Source organism: Onychomys torridus, chromosome 18 (genome assembly GCF_903995425.1).
Source record: "Onychomys torridus chromosome 18, mOncTor1.1, whole genome shotgun sequence".
Lineage (NCBI taxonomy): Eukaryota > Metazoa > Chordata > Mammalia > Rodentia > Cricetidae > Onychomys > Onychomys torridus.
The window spans coordinates 28,437,937-28,459,425 of NC_050460.1; the positions used below are offsets into that span (position 1 = coordinate 28,437,937).

Below are 21,489 nucleotides of genomic sequence, written 5' to 3' on the forward strand. Positions count from 1 at the left end.
CACTTGTAATCGTGATGTAGTGAGGGTTTCTTGGCCCCCTTTGACCTGCTCTTCTCTTCTCACTCTGTAATGTAACCCAAAGCACCCCTGAACCCACCCTGGGATTTCATTTGCAAAAACCAACAAAACCCAAACCAAAGAACCCCAAACATTTAGCCTAATCCTTTAAAAGATTGAAACAACCTGACTTCAAGGCCATCAAAATCATGTATATGTATTATTATGACATTTAAACAAAAACTTCAAGACCTTCTTGTAGTGTCTTTCATTACTCTAGGGCATGTAATGCTGTCATTTTCTTTCATTATTTACTCACTTATTTACTATTTTACTTTCTGAGACATAATCCTGTTTGGACGGGTACTTGGTATGTAGGCCAGGTTGGCCTCAAATTTGAAGCAATCCTCCTGCCTCTGCCTCCTGGGAGTTAGGATTACAGTAGTATGTCACCGTGACCTGTAATATCGTCTTAGTCTCTTTTCCTATTGCTGTGGATAGAAGCAACTTAAGGGCAATAAGGTTTATTTTGGCTCACAGTTAAAGGCTATGTAATCCACGGTGGTGGCAAAAATCAAAGGCAGGAGCTTGAATCAGCTGGTGTGTTGAGTCAGCCATCTGGGATGTAGAGCAGGAAATGCGATGCGGCTACTCCATTCCTTTCTCTGGTTATATAGTGCAGATATCCAGCCATGGACCAGTGCCACCATGGACCATTGCCACCACAGTGGGTGGGGTTTCCCAACTCATTGACGTCATCAAGACAATCCCTCACAGATGTGCGCAGAGGCCCATCTCCCAGGCAATTTTAGGTTCTGTCAAGCTGACATTTAACATTAACTGTTACACTGTGCTTTCCTTAAGCTTCTCTCTCCTTTAATGCCCATCCATAATAAAACCTTTTCTTAGTAAATTCCAAATTTACTTCATAAGAGGTAAAAACTGGGGGCTGGAGAGATGGCTCAGCAGTTAAGAGTATCACTGGCTGCTCTGCCAGAGGACCAGGGTTCAATTCCCAGCACCCACAAGGCAGCTCACAACTGTCTGTAACTCCATTTCCAGGGGATCTGACACGTTCACACCAATGCACATAAAATAAAGTTAAATAAATTATTTTTTTAAAAGGTTGAAAACTTCCAACCAATTCCTAGAGCTAAACTTACCAGTGCTTAACATTTATGGCTCAAAAATGATTTTTATCATGGACAAATAATCTCTCATTTTTAAATCTGAAAATTTTCATTTCAAAATTACTATATGTGAAATATAATTCTCACACAGAAAAAAAAATATGGATGGGAGTAGAGCTTGGGTTTCATTGTTGCATAAAGGTAGAATGCTTGGCTAGCACGAAAGAGGCCCTGGCCTTATAGAAAGGACAGTTTGAACATTCACAAATACACAAATGTACACACACATTACTAGCAGCAAGACTAACAGAGATTACCTTCCCAGCCCCTTCTTTCAGTCATAATTCTTTGCACATCACATGACTGTTACCTTAACTTCCAGCATCTCAGTCTTTCCATTTTGGTTCTTTATAGTGAAACATTGCAGGATGTCCCATATTTAATTACAAGGGCTGGAGGGTGGAGGGAGTTCCGCTCTGGGCAAGTGGCAGTGAGGGAAGTTAACAGCTAACTGCCATGGGCTCAAGCCAGGGCTCTTCCACATTCTTGAATGAAAGCTGAAATCCTGACTCTAAACTGTAGGACTGCAATGCCCACACCATTCTGTTTAGGATGTGCCCAAAGCAAAATTGGATCATACAGGCTGTCTAGCTATGACCAAATGTAGGTTTTCCTTGTCAAAATTTCGTTTTAATGCCTTGACTTGGAGGTCCCTACTTTTGTCAGGCTCTGCTGCTAGTTGTGGGGCTCATCCCAGGATCAGGTCATCTTTTTCCTATCTGTAATGCACAAACTGCACAAGCCCTTTCAGTCTGGAGAACTTTTAGTGTCAAGAGTTTTTAGTTGACAGTGGAAATGAACTGGACACTGGGCATGATGACACAGTCTTGTAATTCCAGCACTCAAGAGGTTGGCACAGGAGGATGGTTAGTTAAAATCCAGCTTTAGCTATATGTACCTGGCCAGCCTCAGATATATAGCCAGACCCTTTCTCAACAAACACCAAAACCCCACAAACATACGAACAAACAAGCAAAAAACCAAAAAGGAAGGAGAAAAAATGGACTTAACATATGACATGTGCTTTTGTGTCTAACATTTTATGTTCAACTGTAAATTTCTGTCATTTTCTGTGTTGTTGTCTACAGCTTCAGAAGGTCCTTTGCATTACTGTGCAGCGTTTCCATTACACAATACAGATGGTCTAGTCATGACTGATTGTCAGTTGATGGTCTTTTGAGTTATTCCCATTTGAGGACTATTAGGACTAGAGCAGCCATGGGTCTTCTGACACCTGTCTGCCTGTACATCATAAGTACATTTCCTATCAGCTGTGTGACCAAGGACCTGTGGGTCACAGGGTGCACAACTGTAACAAACTGTCCTTGTTTTTCAAAGAAGTTTCTCCAGCACCACAATCAAATTCAGTTATGCCATATTCTTCTCAACACTTGGTGTTTTAGATCACCATTTTCTGTTTTATTTTGAGGTATATAGAAGCAACGGATACCCGTTTATTTATTTTGAGACAGGGTCTCTTGTCATTCAGGATGGCCTTGACTTCCTGATCTTCTTCCCATCATCTGGGGTCCTAGGATCACAGACATGTGCTGTCACGACACGTTTGAGGCCAATTTGGATTGCTTTTTGCAGGGCCTTTTCATTTGTCGGTTGGTGCTAGATGGTTAAGGATCTCAGGCTTCTATTTTGTCCAGTCATACCCTGCGAGCTGCATGAGTTCGTCTTCACTCAAGATTGTTTGGCTCACTCTACCACTCCAATGCTACCAGGTGCGTCCCAGTTAGTGGCAGACTTGTGGGGCTCCTGAAAGGGAAACGGAGAACTCCTTCAGCAGGTTTGCACATCCTGCTCACCTTGGTCTCCTTGGGTACCAAAGGCCTGAGGCTCTGCAAACCTAGCCCGCTCTTTCACCGCCAGCGCGGGGCGGGGCCGGCACGGAGGAGCATGCGCAGTCGAGGTGGCGCATGCTCTTCTGCGTGGCGGGCGGGAGCCTGGCGCGCCCTTCATCCCAACCGGAGTGGGCGACGAGTGTCTCCGTGCATCGGGATTCCTAATAAAGTTCGTTAGAAAAAAATCATAATCGTTCTGAAAGAGCGGAGCGGGTGCGAGGCGTCCGCGGGGAGGAGCCGGGCTCGGTGCTGCGGGCTGTGGGTTCCGGACTCGGTGCTGCGGGTTCCAGGTTCCGGGCTGCGGGCTCGGTGCCGAGGGTTCCGGGCTGCGGGCAGGAGGTGAGTGCGGCCTGCGCGGCCTCGGCTCGGGGGCTGCGGGCTCCCGGGTGGCGGGGCCGGGAAGTCGCTGTGGGCGGGGACCGGGGCTGCGGCGGGCTGCGCTCTCCCCGGTCCTCCTGGGGACAGCCCGCGCGCGGACCGGCTGGACCGCTCCGTGCCATCGCTCCCGGCCGCCGCCCGGCGCTCGGTCCGTCGCCTTGGTTTCCCTGGAGCAGGAACTCGAGTGTGTAAGAACTTCACTCCGGCGGGCGAGGCAGGGTCCGCACACCGCTGCGCGGCAAGAGCAATTCTGTGCTTTTTGCAAACGTACAGGCTGCTGCACGACGTAAAAACCAAACCCAGCAACCCGTTCGTTAGTAAGTTGACCCATCCTTTGCTAACGCGAAAGACTGTATGGGTTGCTAAGTGATTTAAGTGGAAAGGGAAGGATATTTATAATTACTGTCAGTTTTTAATTATACTCAGAATTGTACCTTTCTAAGGACATATTTATTTTGATGCAGTTTTTGGCTTTTTGTTTTCTAATGTGTGTAATTTTGGGACAGGGTCTCATCATGTTGGCTTGGCTGGCTTGGAATTTGCTATGTAGACAGGCTGGCCTCAAAGCCAGAGATGCATTTGCCTCTTCCTCCTGCATGCTGAGATGCAATGTTTTAACGCTAGTTTCTGAGAATCTCAGCAGTAATTCCCAGAGCTATAAACTGTTCTCACGTCTTTTTTAAGTTTTATTATTTTTTAACTTTTATATAATTAAAAAAAAAAACTTTGGAGTTTTAGTTTCATGTAATCACCAATGCAGTCAGGCTATAAAGCCGGTCCTACTATCTATTAAAACCTTATGCTGTCTCTTTATATCATACTTCTTATTCTTGATTCCTCGGAGTTACTGATGCTTTCAGAATGTCATTTAAGTGTAACAGTTTGGGATGCTGGTAACTTTTTCACTGACTAAATATAATGCCCTTGAGATTCAAGATGGATCCATATTGGTTATTTTGGAGACTGTCTGTCTGTCTATCTATCTATCTTTGAGACAAGATCTCAGGTGGCTCACACTAGACTCAAACTTGCTCCAATAGCCAAGGGTAGCCAAGAGGTTATGATTCTTGCGCCTCCACATCCCAAGTGCTGGGATTACAGATATGTGCTACCATGCCAGGTGTGTGTGGTGTTAGGCATGGAATCGAGGGCTTTGTCAAGCTAGGCAAACACTGTGCTATTGAGCCAATTGTCTGTTCCCACATTGTTTTCTGTATGGATAATTCCCCCCCTCCTTTTTTATTGCTAAGTAGTGTTTAATTGGGTGAATGTGCCAAATATATCTAATTATATTATCCACCCATTGAAGGACATTTGGGTAGTTTTCAGTTTCAGTGATTATGTATATAGATGTGATAGGGCTGGAGAAATGACTCATTGGTTAAGAACACTGGCTTTTCTTGCAGAGGACCTCGGTTAGATTCCCACACCCACATGGTGGCTCACAGCTGCCTATAACTGCAGTTTTAGGGAATCTGATGATCCCTTCACACAGACACGCAGGCATAACACTAATACATCAATATGTATTAAAATGAAAGTAAGCCATTCTCTCGTCCAAGTACCAGATCCAACCTACCTAGCTTCTGAGATGAGACATGATCAGGATGGTATGGCCATAGATGTGTGTGTGTGTGTGTGTGTGTGTGTGTTCCACAGAAGTTTTTAGTTCTGTAGGGTGTTGAGTTGTGTGATGTTTGGGGATTATACAGGATATCAGCTCTTCAGATGTATCTTCCACTGTGAAAACCATTCTCCAGAGTGGCCCTGTCCCTTTGCATTCCTGCCGGCTTACCAATGCACACCCTGGGATGTCATCGGGAATCATGGGCCGTTAAATCATAGCCACAGTTATCGAACATCTGTCTGTGTACTCAGGTGCCATGCACACTCTTGTGCGTGTGTGCCGTCTGTTTTGAACTCGGTTGCGTGTTCTTGTGTTGAGCCTGAGGGTTCCTTCTGAAGCTCTAGATGCCAGTTGTGTCAGATACGTATTTTAAAAGTGTTTTCTCCTAGACGGTGTCTTGTCTATTCATTGCCTTCCTTATTCATCATCGTTTGAAACAACAAATGTTTATATTTATTTATTTGCTTTTGTGAAAGGGTCCTCAAACTATGTACACAGTGTAGTCTTCAACTTGTTACCCTCCTGTCTCAGACTGGAAAGTGCAGGAATCTCAGGTGTGCACCACCTTCTGGGCTGTTTCTTTGTTGTTTAGGTGGTTTGGTTTGGTTTGAGACTCTCTCTTTAGCCCATACTGGCCCGGAACTCACTCTGGCTGAGGATGATCTTGAGGTTCTGATCCTCCTGCCTCACGTTCCAAATCCTGGGATTACAGGTGCGTGCTACCAGGCCTGGTTAATGTTTTTCCGTTTTTTGAAATTATATTATTGTGATTGGGCAGGTAGATGGAGTGTGTGTGAGGGCAGGTGTGCACATGCCATGTGCACATGTGGAGGTCAGAAGACAGCTTCCGGGAGCCAGTTCTCTCCTTCCACCGTGGGATCTGGGTACTGAATTTAGTCTTGTGCAGCACGCTCTCACCTGCCCAGCCGTCATCCTCTTGTACAGGGGTTCTCAACCTTCCTAACGCTGTGACCCTTTAATACCGTTCCTCATGCTCTGGTGACCCCCAGCCACAAAGTTATTTTGGTTGCTACTTCCTAACTGTAATTTTACTACCGTTATGAATTGTAATGTAAGTGCTTTTGGAGCTAGACGTTTGTCAAGGGGGTCATGACCCACAGGTTGAGAACCACTGAGCAGCACCCTGTTGTTTTTTACTTTTGGTGTCTAGTTTGTTGGTTTCTCCGCTCCTGTTGTGTCTTCCGGTTTCCTGACTAAGAACTCTTTAACCCAGTCAGGAATGGACTGTTCTATAGACTTGCATTGTAACTGTGCCTATGTGCTGCATTTTAAGTTAACTACATAAGGTGAAGCTTTGCATTTGGGAGGCTCTGCCTTGAACCTCCTCCTCGGCCGCACGGCTGCGTGGATCTCCTCTAGCCGGCATCGAACCTTCTTGATTTCAAATTGCACTGTTTTAAAATTAGACAGTGCAGTTTCTTCCGACTTTATTTTATGATGATTCTGGGGTTTAAACCTGGGGCCTTAGGCCTGCTGGGTAAGTGCTGTGCCCCTGATCTGCATACTCAGCCTTCTTTTTACTTTTCATTGTGAGAGAGTGTCTTGGTAAGTGGCTGGGGTGGAGCTTGCTGTCCTGTGGCCTCCTGAGTGGTTAGCTCTGTGGCTGCCCCGCGGGTTAAGAGTTTAGGTTATTAAGATGAACACTCTTACCTAATGGAGCTTTTTTCTGTAGCTGCTTCCCACACAGTTCCACATTGTACTTTCCTACTATGCTTACCTATTTATAATATATTAGATACTCTATGTATTATATATATATATATATATATATATATATATATATATATATATATAGGACAGGGTCTAGCCATATAGCCTAGGCTGGTCTTAGCCTCAGGGTCTTTCTGCCTAACAAGTGCTGGGATTACAGGCCACACCCCGTGACCTCTCTAGGTTTCTGAATCCTTTAGAAAAGTATTTTTCATTTCAAAATAACAAGGTTTCCCTATTCATTCCGTCACTGGTTTCTGGTGTGAGTTTATTATGTTCAGTGAATACACTGTATGGCTTTCAGTATTTTAGATTTGTTGACATTTCTTTTTTAAATTTTTATTTTTAAGTTTATAATTACATCATTTACCATTTTCTCTTTCCTCCCTCCGGACCTTCCCATGTACCCCATCTTGCTCTCTTTCAAATTCATGGCTTCTCTTTATTTAATTATTGTTACATGTGTCTAACTACAACCTGCCAGTCCATGTAATGTCATTTGTACGTCTTTGTTTTCGGTGCTGACCATTTGGTGTTGGCTAACCGGTTGGTGTGCTCTTCTCTCGGTGAAACTGTTCTCCTGCTCTCGGCATTCCTTAGTTGCCAGTAGCTCTCTGTGTAGGGTTGACGCCGTGTGCGCTTTTTCAGTTTATGTTAGCATGTCTGTTGGTTGCCTCGCTCATCTGTAGGTGGCCATGTTGGTGAAATTCTATGAATGTATCATCTGACATTCTGAAGAGACGCAGCGCACAGCGGTATTCCTTGATGGCTCAGAATACTTTCTATCTTGGCAAAACATATGCTCGGTGCACTCTAATCCTTTCTTTAAACAAATGTTAATAAGTGTTTTACCTGCACATATGTCTGTACACTGTGTGTGTGTGTGTGTGTGTGTGTGTGTGTGTGTCACTGTGTGTATGTGCCTGGTACCCAGAGAGGCCAGAAGAGGGCATCAGATCCCCTGGATTGGAATTACAGACAGTTGTGAATTGTGTGGGTGCTGGGAATTGAGCTGGGTCCTCTGGAAGATCAGTGAGTGCTCTTAACTGCTTAGCCACCTCCCCAGCCCCACTTAGTGTGTTCTTGACAGGAAGTATGTTCTATTGTGGGGAAAGTTCTGTAAATGTAGGTATGATTCGGTAACTTTTTTTTTTTCTATCTATGCTCTTTAGTATATCTGTAGGAGCTTTTGAATGTTTGCTCTGGGTGTTACACTGTGTGTGTGTGTGTGTGTGTGTGTGTGTGTGTGTGTGTGTGTGGTGTGTGTGTGTACACATGTGTACATATATGTGTGTGTAAGTCAAAGAGTATTGGAGTTAGCATTTTGTCAGTTCCAGTATAAGATCCTCTTTTTATATTCCTTTATCTTATTATAATTATTTTAATCATTTTCTTCACATACATTGTAAAGAGAGAGACAAGAAGATTTGCATTCACAGTATTTTTGTGTGTACCATGGTCTTCCTTTTGAAGTCTGCCTCGGGAACCTCTCTTTGTTCTCTTGTGCAGACTGCAGATGGTCTCACTTTTTCCTGATCGGAAACTGGCCTGCCTCCTGGTTCACTCCTGAAGGATTTTACTGGGATGTGGTTCTGTGCTGACAGATTGTTTCTTTCGGTGCCCACGAAGTGATGTGCTCTTTCTCTTGGCCTTTATGGTTGATGTTGTTATTTAATATCTCTGTAGTCAGGTATGGTGGCACACTTCTTCCAAGAAGGCCATACTTCCTAATCCTAGCCAGAGGCAGGAGGGTGTGATGCTGGGGGTTGAACCCAAGGCCTTTTCCGTAAATCATGCCCCCTACCTCTGCGCTAGAAGACCCTGCCCCTCCCATGCAGTCTGATAAAAACTAAACTCGCTGTCTTTCAGTGCTTTGAAGGTGTGTCTTCAGTTGCAAATATTTTATATGTTTTGGGTCTGGATTTTGTTAGGTTTGTCTGCCTTATTTGGGGTCCAGTTAGCTTCTTTGGATTTGTGTTTTTTCCAACTTTGGGGTACTTCAGTCTTTATTTTGTCCAGTGCCTCTCAGCCCTATCCTTTTGCTCTTCCTTGTCCTAACTCTGGTGATACCAATAGATTTTTTTCTCTTAGCTCTTCCGGTCTTTGACGCTCTGTCTTTTTTTTCCTGTAGTGTGCTGTGTTGTTCAGATTGGATATTTTCTACTGTATGATGGAGTTTTCTCCCTCCGTTCTCCCTGTTCTGCCGTTGAGTCTCTCTACTGAGCCTTCTGTGGTAGTTATTTTCACTTGTAAACTTTGATTGTCTGTGTATCTTTCTTAACATGTCTTCCATTGAAACTGAGGGTGGGAAGGGATCCCGTTAAGAGGCACCCATGATGGCACCCACCGGGTTTGTCCTTTTCGGGAAGAGGAGAGGCACTTTGTAGTACTGATCCTCCTGTGGTCCCCACTAAGGCTGCAGTGGGTGGGAAGATGGCCTCATCGCCTCTGAGGGATGGTGAGAGGTGAAGCTTTCTAATAGCCCTCCTCTGAACTCCCCCCCCCCCAAAAGAAAGAGATGTAAAGGTGGTGAGAAAGGGGACGTGGTGGATGGAGTGGGCATCTCAGTTCCCTGTGTGGTCTCTAAGATGCAGGGTGGTGGTGCGGGTGGAAAGGGAGGACTACCTCCTTTTCTTCCCATCCGAGTTCTAAGTTGCCCTTTGGCACTGCGGTGTCGTCATGAGGGGGTGTTTCCATGAGGGGGTGTTTCCCTGAGGGGGTGTTTCCTGTCTTGGCTTCTTGCTCAGCTGCCCCTTTCCTGGTCCTTTGGCTAAAGAGAGTAGCCTTTTATTGAGGTCTTCTTGTTTGTTGGTTATTTGACTTCTTCATAATCTAGTTTGAGAAACAAAAGAGAAAAAGAACTCCAAGTAAATTCACTTTTATTCTGTTCCTTGTGTCTACAGCTTATAGCCGGTTGTCCTTCCTGTTTTTCAGAGGCCTATGTGCCCTTTATGTCATGTGCAGAGATTTTAGTTATGCTTGGAGAATGGAACAAAAAATGTCTAGACTATCAGAAGTGTCTCTGAAGTCTATATATTTTTGTATTATTTATTTGTTTTTGTGCATGTGTATCTGTGCACTTGGGAGTGTATGTTCAAGTGTCTGTGTGCATGCACAGAGGCCAGATGAGGGTGTCAGGTATACTTCTGTATCATTCTCCACCTGTAACTTTGAGGGAGGACCTCTCTCTGAACCTGAGACTTTCATTTTCTTGGCTAGACTGTAAGCTAACAAGCTCCAGAAATTCTTTTGTCTTCAACCTCCCTGTATCTGGGGTTACAGGTATATGGGAGACACCCAGCTTTGTTACACAGATGTTGGGATTTCAAGGTTGGTCCCCATGATTGTAAAGATGCACTGCTAACTGCTGAGTCGTTGTGTAGCAGAGAGACTGAGAAACAGTGTGTGCATATTTATTGAACGTGTGTGTGTGTGTGTGTGTGTGTGTGTGTGTGTGTGTGTACACATACAAGATAGGGTTTCTTTGTGTAGTCCTGGATGTCCTGGAACTCACTCTGTAGACCAGGCTGACCTCAAACTCACCGAGATCTGCCTACCTCTGCCTCCTGAGTGCTGGGATTAAAGGTGTGTGCCACCACTGCTTAGCTGAGTATATATATTTAAAAGGATAAAATACAAGGTTTTTCTTGCTGGAATTTTGCTGTAGACATTGATTTTTTTTTTTTTTTTCCCTTTTTGGAACTTCTCAGCTTCTAGGCTGAAGAATTGTGAGGTAGAGGAAAGGAAGTTGACGTCCTAGAACTGAGCCAGTGTGCACTCCAGCTGGATGAAGGAGGTCAGATCTGGGTAAGAATTGGAGCTGTGTATTGTTACTTTGGTTTTCTGAGATGCCATCTCACCACGTAGCCCATACTGGCCTGGAACGTGCAGCTGCCCTCCGGCCTGAGTTGGCCTTCTGAGGGCTGGGAGAATGGCATTTGCCACCTCACCTGCTAGGTTTAGATTTGCTCCCAAGCGTTCAGGAGACCAAAGCTTCAGGGCACAGGATCCAAACATCACCACGCTTTAAAGTTTTCCTCGGTTCCAGCATCAGCCACAGGCCAGAGGCACTGACATAGGCTCATGGTTCTAATGTTTACTTGGCATAAAATCATGTGGGGAAGCGTATCCATCTGGGCTCTTTAAGGAGCAAATGTCAGGATGGAATTAGTGCAAGAGGCTTGCAGTGGTGGTGGTGGCGGCGGCGGCGGCGGCGGCGGCGGCGGCGGCGGCGCACGCCTTTAATCCCAGCACTCAGGAGGCAGAGTCAGGTGGATCTCTGTGAGTTCAAGGCCAGCCTGGTCTACAGAGTGACTTCCAGGATAGCCAGGACTACACAGCGAAACCTTGTCTCAGGAGAAAAAAAAACAACAACAAAAACCCAGAGGCTTCTAGGGGAAATTCCTGGGAAGGTTAAAGAGAAGAGCCTTAAGACTGCAATCTGGATGAAAGCTGGGAAGGAGGATTTCAAGGAAGGAGCTCTAGCCTGCAGCTGCTTTGCAGAGAGGAGCCCCACACTGAGCACAGCTGGCCTCACTTTGGTTGTCCTGAGAGCCAGTGGTCATCTTAGGGAAGGATGGCCTTGAAAGGCACGGGCAGTGGTGGGTCCTAAAGGTGGCAGCGCGGGCATCTCTCCGGAAGCCAAGGCTAAGCTGTGCCCTTCTCTGCTTCTTGGCTTTTCTTGTGTGTTTTGTTCTGTTTTTGAGACGTGATTTCACTGTAGACCAGGCTAACTTTAAACTCATGATGAGCTTCCTTCATGTTTCCTGAGTGCTGGGATTGCGGGTTAGCACCGCCAGGGCCAGCTTGTGCTTCTCTTCACAACTAGACTCAAAGGCTCTGAGGTTTCTGATTATGTATGGCTAGATCTCCACAAGGACTTCTAGAAGATTCTTAGGACCATACAAGTTTATGAAGTACCTGGGGCAAGTCTGAAGGCTCAGGAATATTTTTGCATTTCAGGTTCAGTCCGTGTAGTAATGGGTTTTCAGTTAAGGGAGCCGAAATATAATAGCCAAGTGGGCATGTCATTTGAAGAACTATAGGAAATTGACTTTCTATTCTTTTTAGAGTAAAGTATACATATTCTATTACCTTGATTATCTGGTAAACTATAACTGGTCTCAAACCGAAGAATCTGTGGCATGAGATGATTTGTGCGGCGCTCATTGTAATGTGAGAACTGAGCCGTTAACCAGAGCTCAGTGAGACACCTGACTGCACTTCATTCCACAAAACGTTTCTTTGGGGTGCTTTTTAAAAAAGACACCTCTAAGGTTGCAAAGCATGTTTCCCAGGTTTGTTTCTAATAATGCATTTATTGTTACACCGTGTGGGATTGTATTACATAAAATGAATGTTTGCATGTGTAACTCACACATTGCTAAGGTTTTCACGTGTATCCTTCCCTGGTCAACAACTCTGTGAGATGAATATTGTTGCCAGGAAACTGAGTCTTGGAGAGGCTAAGTAATAAATTCAGTACTTCAAATGCCTAGTCTTTGTCTCTGAAAGAATTGTGCGGAAAAGGTGTCAGTGTTTACCTTTCTAAGGTTAACAAGGAAAAAGGTGGATTGGGAGTCTTGGCCTTAGGATAGATTATTGCAATGTAACGTGACGTTTCTTGACAAAAATATTTTTATTTTAAATTATAGGTTTGCAGAGACGATCTGATCACCTAGAATTAGAGCTGGTCCAGAGACTTTTCTGTTTCAAAAATGTTGGAAGAAGATATGGAAGTAGCCATCAAGATGGTGGTCGTAGGGAATGGAGCAGTTGGAAAGTCAAGCATGATTCAGCGATATTGCAAAGGCATTTTTACAAAAGACTACAAGAAAACCATCGGTGTTGACTTTTTGGAGCGACAGATTCAGTATGTACTTGGCATTTTATCCTTCGTTCTGATTTGTAAAGTGTCCGAGACTACTGGAATGAGAAACTTCCTGTCCAAGCCAGGCAGCAGGGCTCCGTGGCTCACGCAGCAGTTAGTGCTATTGGGTTTTGTTGTTGGTCGTTGGTTTTGTCCAGTTTTTTAAACAAGGCTTTATGTTGCCCACACTGGCCTTGAACTTGCTCTGTAACCAAGGATGACCCTAAACTTCCGGTCCTCTTCCTTCTACCTCTCAGGCACTTGTATTGCACAGGTGTCTGCTGCCACATCTGCCCATATTTTTGTTTTGAGACAGGTTCCTACTGTTGTAGCTCAAGCTGGCCTCAGTCCGCTCTCCTCCTCCTCAGCCTCCCGAGTGCTAAGATTACAGGTGTGTGCTATCACGCCGGGCCTGGGGGCGTTCTCAGGCGGGTTTTGTTTTGTTTGTCTGTTGTTTGTTTTATCATATACTTTAATCTTTGGCTCTTTTTTCTTGTAATTTCCCCCTTTCCTATAATGTTTTCATTTTCCTCTTCCCTCCTTCCCCTCTTCCCTCTGTGTGTTTTATATTTATTAGTGACACCTTGGGGACTTGGTAACCACAAACCAGCCCTGACTGATTTCTCCCTGCTGGGTTGTTTAGACAGAGCATTTCAGCTGTCCTAAAATTGTCATTTGAGAGGCTCCTTTTGTTTAGATTCCCTCTTTCTTTTAATTTTATTTTTTTGAGTCAGGGTCTCATGTAGGTTGAGTGGGGCCTTGATCTTGCTGTGGAGCAGAGGCTAGCCTTGAATCCTGACCCTCCTGCCTCCACCTTCTCAGTGTCCAGAATTACATTTGCTCACCAAATGTTTCCTTTAAAAAACTGAACAACACTACATAGAAGTTAGAGATACAATAACATACCTTTATCCTCAAGAACTAAAAGAAGACAGGTTTGGGAGTATTAAACTTGCCCACAGAGGGCTGGAGAGATGGCTCAGAGGTTAAGAGCAGTGACTGCTGTTCCAGAGGGCCAGAGTTCAATTCCCAGCAACCACATGGTGGCTCACAACCATCTGTAATGAGATCTGTGCCCTCTTCTGGCCTGCAGACATACATGCATAATAAATAAATAAATCTTAAAAAAAGAACCAAAAACTTGCCCACAGAAAGGAATGCCTATTTCAGTAAATCCAAGTGGACTCTGAAGTCCTCGGGAATAATGCTTTTTGTCACTGATGTTGAGAACCTTCCAGGCTCCTTTAGATTGTGCCTGACTCACTGCCCACTTACTAACTTGCAGCAGAGATAATGGTCATCGTTGACTCTGGTCTGCCTTTGTGGTCCGTCCGCGTTTGCTTCCCTAACACATACTTTAAGAAGACTCCTTTTGTCTTGATGATATTTGTGTTTTATACTTGTACCTGAAACAAAAATCAGTGTTTTGATTATTAGTTGATTTTCATTATTAATAGGCTTTTTAACAACAGATTTTTTAGTTGTGTGGTGGGGGATGGGCTTGTACACATAAGTGCAGATGCCTGCAGAGGCCAGAGACAGCAGTTTCCTTGGAGCACAAGTTACAGACAGTTGTGAGGCGCCTGATGGGGTTTGGGGAGGAGAGTAATATGTGCCTGCTGTTAACACTGAGCCATCATTTCTGCCTTTCCTCATAGGCTCTTTGTTTGCAAATTCACCTCCTTGCTAAAATTCATTCATCACCCCAGAGTCCCTGCTTAGTGGTCACTTATTAGATAGACAGAGGGCTACAAAACCTTGGAGATGTCCACCGTGCACTTTGCTGGCTGTGGTCAAACAAGGTGGTACTTCTCATTTTAGCCCTTATACAGTAACATGCCCTGTTTTGTTCTGTGTATGCTACCTTTTCACGCGCTCCTTCATTCTGGTGAGTGTCTGTCTCACATGGCCTCCAGCTGTAGCGCTGCAGCTCTGTCTGGTGCTTCTGAGCACAGGAAGGCTGTGTGCCTTATGGAGAAGACCACTGTGTTAGATAAGTGTTGTTCGTACAGGAGTTTCAGTGTTCAATGAATAACATATAATATAATAAGGTGTCTTTAAGTAGAAACACTTAAAACAAGGTCAGATGTTGATCAGTTAATGGAAAAAAAAAACAGTAGTTCCTTTTTTGTTTCGAGACAATGTCTTATAACATAACACAAATTCAAGATTGTCCTGCTTCAGAATCTGGCCCTGGGATGACAGTTGTGCATTTATCAAGCTGGTGCCCAGGAACATGACCTTGTGTTATCTCCAGGAATAGGACAGCTCTGTAGTTGCTAATTTCATATTCACAATAACATTTGAAAGCCGAGGGCATAGCTCAGTGGTAAAGCACATGACTAGCATTGACTAGCACGCAAAGGGTCCTGGGTTTGACCTCTAGCACCACATAGTGGTCCAGACCACAGCTGCTGAGGTGAGAATCACCTACAAGTAGAGGTCCGCAAGCAGGCTGCTTCCTTCCCTGTCCTCATCCCTTCCATAGGGCACTGAACCCCATTTAGAATGGCGTAATAAGAGGAGAGATGATCCAACCCAAGGATCTCCCCTTCCCAGTTCTGCTGATCTTAGAGCCACTAGGCCTGTCATTGTAGAAAACACCGGCAGACAGAGAGTGATGTTTTAGCTGTGCTTTCACTGCTGGGAACAGCCCCATCATTTCAAGTTATTTTGCTCTGACTTTCAGAGTGAAAACCAAAATAGAGCTTTTGGACTTTCGGTTTGAAAAATAAAAATGTGCATAAATCCTTTTCATTTTGTGTAGAATAAATTCATCTCTTGTTTCAGAGTTAACGATGAAGATGTCAGGCTAATGTTGTGGGACACCGCAGGCCAGGAGGAGTTTGATGCAATAACAAAGGCATACTATCGAGGTAAAATATAAAACTTACTCTTTGGGCTAGATAAAGAACACTGCTTTTTTGGTGTCTTACTTAGGGTTTCTGTTGCTGTGATAAAACGCCATGACCAAAAGCAACTGTGGGAGACAAGGGTTTATTTCCTCTTCCAGCGCTCAGGTCACACTCTGTCACAGAGGGAAGTCAGGGCAGGAACTCAAGGCAGGAACTGAGCAGAGACCATCGAGAAGTGCTGCTTACTGGCCCGCTTTCTTCTGCCATGCAGGGACACCTGCCCAAGGTGGGCAGGCCCCTCCTACGTCAGTTATTAATTAAGAAATCCCTCCAGACTTGCCTGCAGACCAGTCTTATGATGCATTTCCTCAATTAAGATTCCCTCTTCCCAGACATGGCTAGGTTTGTGTCAAGTTGACTGTACCAACCAGCACACTTTGTTTCTATTTTATTCTCTATAAGAATAAAATAGTCTGGGGTGTAGCTCTTTGTTACAGCGGTTACCTAACATGCACTGTGCCCTGAGTTCAATCCCCAGGACCAGAAAATAACAGCAACAATAACACAAATAGTGTTGGCCAGATATGGTGGCACACACCTGGCAGTTCAGCACTAAGGAGGCAGAACCAGGGGCAGAACAGGAGGATTATGGCAAGTTTTGAGTCCGGCCTGGTCTGTTCCAAGCCAGCTAGAGATATATAGGGAGACTTGTCTCAAAAAAATTTAAAAAAGGTAATTTTAGAGAATTTTCAAAAGCTCCAGTTCAGTATTCTTCTAAAGATCTTGTGAAGAAGCACATCTTTGTACTGTAGACAGATTGTCCCACCTTAAAGTCACAATATGCCATAGGCCATGGAGACAGAATCAGCCACAAACTGGCCCATCAATTTCTTTCATGCCTCCTTCCAGACACATTGGCATCTGGTTTATTTTCTTCTCCATAATTGTATTTATTTTTATGTTTTGGTGCTGCTGGGGATTGAAGCCTGAGCCAGGCACATACTCTTAGATTCTCCTGCCTCAGCCTCCTGGGTACTAAGATTACAGCACTATACCACAGGGCCTTTCTACTTTAGTAGTTTTTGGGTAATCACAAATCATACCATTTCTTTTTAATATGTGTATAAAATCTGTGCTTTGCCAGAACTACAAAAGCTCCTAATGTTGTTGCTTGCATTCTGAAAATGATGTTTAAATTCCTTTCTACTGTTTGCCTTGGATAAAAAGGCTTTAAGTAGCTTTGGTTTCTACAAATTTATCATTTTAACTTAAAATGGCCATACATTTATAAATACAATCCTGTAAAAACTCATCATGATAATGTAACTGACTGTTCATCCAGTTATGTTAAAACAGCAAGGAGGGCAGGGAATTGGTGGGTCTTCTGTTGTTTCAGTTATTTTGTAAATTACAAAGGTGAACATTTGCCCCAGTACAGACTGAATTGGGGAAGAAACTGAGAGATGCTTTATTCGGCATCCCTCTGTGGTTTCTTTGGGGTTCCATAAGATCACTGAAAACAGAAAAGTAATTTCAAATTGGCTTAAGCCACAAACAAGCTGTATTGATTTGATTAATAGAAAAGTCTGGAAGTAGCATATCCTTTAGCTGTTAATTTTTAAGATTTAGCTGGGTGTGGTTTATGCCTGTCATCCTAACACCCAAGAGAGGGAGGCAGGCCAATATCTTTGAGTTTGAGGCCAGCCTGATCTACATAGTGAGTTCCAGGGCTACATAGAGACACAAAGAGACCCTGTCTCCAAAAAAAAAAAAAAAAAAAATGGAGCCTACCCTAAATTAAGGTTGATATACCCAGATCAGAAGGTGTGGATCTTCTGAAGCTGGAGCTACAGGTGGTTGTTAGCTACACCCTGTGTGTGCTGGGAGCCAAACTTACATCCTCTGGAAGAGCCACTAGCACTTAACTGCTGAGCCATCTCACCCACACCCACCCCGTGCTGTCTTGTAAATAGGTCACAACAGCGTGAATCACACTGGGAAGCCATTTGGGATCCCGTGTAGTTCCTGCAGAACTCTTGAGGAAGTGTGCTGTAGGGAGAAATCAGTCAGGGCTGGTTTGTGGTTACCAAGTCCCCAAGGTGTCACTAATAAATATAAAACACACAGAGGGAAGAGGGGAAGGAGGGAAGAGGAAAATGAAAACATTATAGGAAAGGGGGAAATTACAAGAAAAAAGAGCCAAAGATTAAAGTATATGATAAAACAAACAACAGACAAACAAAACAAAACAAAACCCGCCTGAGAACGCCCCCAGGCCCGGCGTGATAGCACACACCTGTAATCTTAGCATTCAGGAGGCTGAGAGGAGGAGAGCGGACTGAGCCCAGCTTGAGCTATAACAGTAGGGTCTTGACTTTACACAGCATGCACGTTTATGTTTTATGTGACACAGTAACTTTCACGAAGACATGAAAACCCAAAGAAACAGTTAAACGTTAGTGCTTTTGGCCGTAGAGTTCATGAAGAAAGAGTTCTGGGAACAGATGATAGGGAAGCAGGCAAGGTGATTTATTGACATCCATCTCTGTGCCCCACCACCTCTAGAGACAGTGGTCCCTTCCCACTTGAGTGTCTTGTGTCCCACATTTAGGAAAAAGGCAGGAGACCCTGGGGTTTGTGACCTGCTCAGGGGCAGTTCTCCACAGTGCCATGCTGTGTTCTGGTGTAGCATGTTCTGAACTCCTCCATTGCTGTCTGAAATTTACCTCTCTTCTACATTTTTATGTGCATGCTTTGTTGTGCTACTATGAAGAGCATGGCTCCTTCCCAGATGCAGTCCTTTCGTGGGTGACTCTTGCCCCTTGTCCTGCCCACTGCCCCACCCCACGTGGGTCTTGTTCTTTATCCCGCCCACTTCCCTATTCCATGTAGGTCTGTCCACTTTGCTCTCAGCCACTCTTTCCCAGGCTTGAATTCAAGTACCAGCTGTCCAGAGGGTTGTCCTCTTCCAGCTGAGAAAACAGCAAGTCCCTCATTACATCTGTGGACATCCACTCTAGGCCCACAATGAAGAAGATGGTGTCAGTACCTCAAAGTAAACGGAGGTGGTTTATTCTGGAGCCAAACACCAGTGACCATGTGGCCCAGGAACACAAATTTGGGTTGTTCCTATTGGGTTCTAATGTGGCCCAGGAACACAATTTTGGGTTGTTCCTATTGGGTTCTAATGTGACATCAGTTTCATGAAGTAACATGAACAAAAAAGTATAAATCATACTTTCCAGATACATGGGTGAGTACATCAGGTTGGCAGATTCAGCAAGTGGGGGAGATCTCCTATACAGGCTGCAGATGCTAACAGCATTCTTAGCTTTGGGGGTAATAGGAGCTAGGAATCTGTCCAAACATTCCCACAAGGATGTTAAATCATACAGAGATAGGCAATAAATGGCATAAAAGAACTGAAGGAGGCCAAGATAACTTGGCTCTGGACCTGTAACATTCCACCCTCTCCACATCACTGAAGTTCTAATCAGTCCATCTGCCTTTGTAGTCACAACTTCTTTTCTGGGGTCTCATCCACAGTCCTCCCCTTTGTACACATGGCAGGTGTCAAATATTTTATTAAATATTTAATGTCTTCCATCATTAGGATGGTCCTTCCTAGCATCTGATCTAGATGAGGCTGAGTAGGTAAAAAAGCAATCTAGAGAAAGGAATGGCCAGGCATGGTGGCACAGCCTTTAGTCAGAGCACTCTGGAGGCAGAACAAGGAGGATCCCTGTGAGTTCAAGGCCAGTGTGGTCTACATAGTGAGTTCCAGGAAAGCCAGGACTATGTAGAAAGACCCTGTCTCAAAAAAAGAAAAAGAAAAAGAAAGAGAAAGGTATGCCAGGTAAAGTCATTAAGGAAGAAACTCCTGGATCATATTGAATCTATTAGCCTTATTATCTGAGCTGCATTTTTTGTCCTCCATATCTGACATAATATTGCATGTGATATATAAAAGGAATGCTATATACTATATCACATGTGATATATAATAGGAATGCTGTGGACTATATCACATGTGATATATAATAGGAATGCTATAACCATCAGTTGGGCTTCATGAAGTGAAGGTAGCAGGTGAGGAAAGACACCCTAACAAAAAAATCCTTTGTATGTGTCAGCACACCCCTTAATTAGACTGATTATATGTCCCCTTTGTCTACAGTCATTGATACTTCATGGAACATTTTACTTGATGTTTGGAACACTTGAAATAGTTCATTATCTTTTAATTCCAGTCTCCTATCCAGTTTGACTCTGTAGCTTACCTCATGTGGAGTAGCTAGCTCTAATTTAGAAGAGATTGGTGTTCAGTATCTAACCTATTGTAACTCTTATTTGTGGATAATAGCCTGATTTGTCCTATTATCTTAGTATTGAACAAGATTCCAATTTGGGAAAGTTACATTACAGAAGAGATCACATAGCAATAGTGTCTTCTTAACTTCTCAGCAGAATGTCCTTTCCTCATGTGTCAAATATTTCTGATGAGGGCAGGAACAGGAAGCCACACCTGTGAGAAGGAAGCTTTGTGGGTATAACAGAATCTTAGTTCTCAGTTTCCACAGAAGGAAGTGGACTCCAGGAGGAGTCATTTTGTAGTCATATCCATCCATTTCCTATTAGCAGACTGTAAGTTTTAGTTAGTATTTTTCTAATCCTAGCTAACTGTACCATGAGTTACCTTGAAGGTTCATTTAATCCAGGAATGTGGGCTCTTACAGTGCATTGTATTAAGTTACAAACTCCTTCTGTTATTTTCCATAGACCATTGTCCTAATCTCTGCATTCAGAAGTTTGGCCGTTTCCCCATAGCTTCCTCAGGTTCCATCTGTATTAACATTAACAGTCCATGTATGCTAAAGTACATGCTCTTTCCCGCCTTTGGCTTTGAGTTAGTCCTGGAAAGTTGTCTAGTATTTTTTAACCCATTCTTATAATATGTCATTTCCCTTTATAAGAATTTCCATGGGGTTGGGGATTTAGCTCAGTGGTAGAGTGCTTGCCTAGCAAGTGCAAGGCTCTGGGTTCGGTCCTCAGCTCTGGCAAAAAAAAAAAAAAAATAAAGAAAGAAAGAAAAGAAAAGAAAAAAAAAGAATTTCCACAAAAATTCAATTTTATTTTATATGTACAATTGTTTGCCTGCATATCTGTATGTGCACTACATATGTGCAGTACTCCTGAAAGCCAGCAGAGGGCATTGAGGATGCCATGGGACTGGATTTATAGGAGGTTATGAGCCACCATGTAGGTGCTGGGAATGTCATCTGGAATTTGAGGTCACCAAGTTGGTTTCTATGGATCAGAGATCATGTGGTTGGTAGGTTTTGTTAGGTACAATACTGTGAGCAATCCAGGCCACATTTACTGGGCATCAGACAGGTTATGTTGCCATAGGAAACACAGGCAGCTTCAGCAGACCAACCGGTATAGCCAGGAATTTGATGTTTCTTACCATTCCTGTATCAATGGCAACACAGGTAACTGGTTGGATCCAGTTAAAATAGTTTCCTTTTTTATTTTTTTAATTGGAGAGAATTTATTTCAGTGTCTTGGTTATAGAGGTTAAGCTCTAAAACAGAAATATTGCCAAAAGGGAATTTCCTTAGGTATAAGATTTACAGTGGGGCTTTTCCTGGAATTTTTGAAAATCCAAGTTATACCAAATAAAAATATACCAGGGGTGGTGAGAAATTTGAATCTTTCCAAGCATAAAGACTTGGTTCAAGAAACTTGGGAGGATTGGGTAAGAAGCAGGCACCACAGAACATGGCTAAAGAGGGCATGATGTTACTCAAGTCTTCAACTTCAACTTTTTTTTTTAAAGGAAAAATACTAAAATATATCTTAAAATTTTTCAAAAACTTTCTAAAAGGATATGGTTTTGAGTTTTATCATTATGGCCCTTATTTGATGGTGCAATAGAAGATGAGGATCATGCAGCCTTCCTGGAGTCCAGATGTGACCTCAGGAGGAGGAG

At 43.8% G+C, this 21,489-nt stretch overlaps 1 protein-coding gene across 2 annotated transcripts in view; it reads left to right on the forward strand.

Moving 5' to 3' along the window:
- Nucleotides 1-3,117: 3,117 nt before the first annotated feature.
- Nucleotides 3,118-21,489, forward strand: part of Rab23 (RAB23, member RAS oncogene family) — a 35,983-nt gene continuing 17,611 nt past the window's right edge. Inside the window, exons 1-4 of one of the 2 annotated variants that reach the window (XM_036167112.1) lie at nucleotides 3,118-3,376; nucleotides 10,484-10,580; nucleotides 12,428-12,645; nucleotides 15,433-15,518. In XM_036167112.1, coding sequence (XP_036023005.1) covers nucleotides 12,491-12,645; nucleotides 15,433-15,518 — 241 coding nt within the window. In that variant the 5' untranslated portion in view covers nucleotides 3,118-3,376; nucleotides 10,484-10,580; nucleotides 12,428-12,490. Of the gene's footprint in view, nucleotides 3,377-3,397; nucleotides 3,733-10,483; nucleotides 10,581-12,427; nucleotides 12,646-15,432; nucleotides 15,519-21,489 lie in introns of those variants that run through there. The other variant, XM_036167113.1, reaches the window with a different exon arrangement.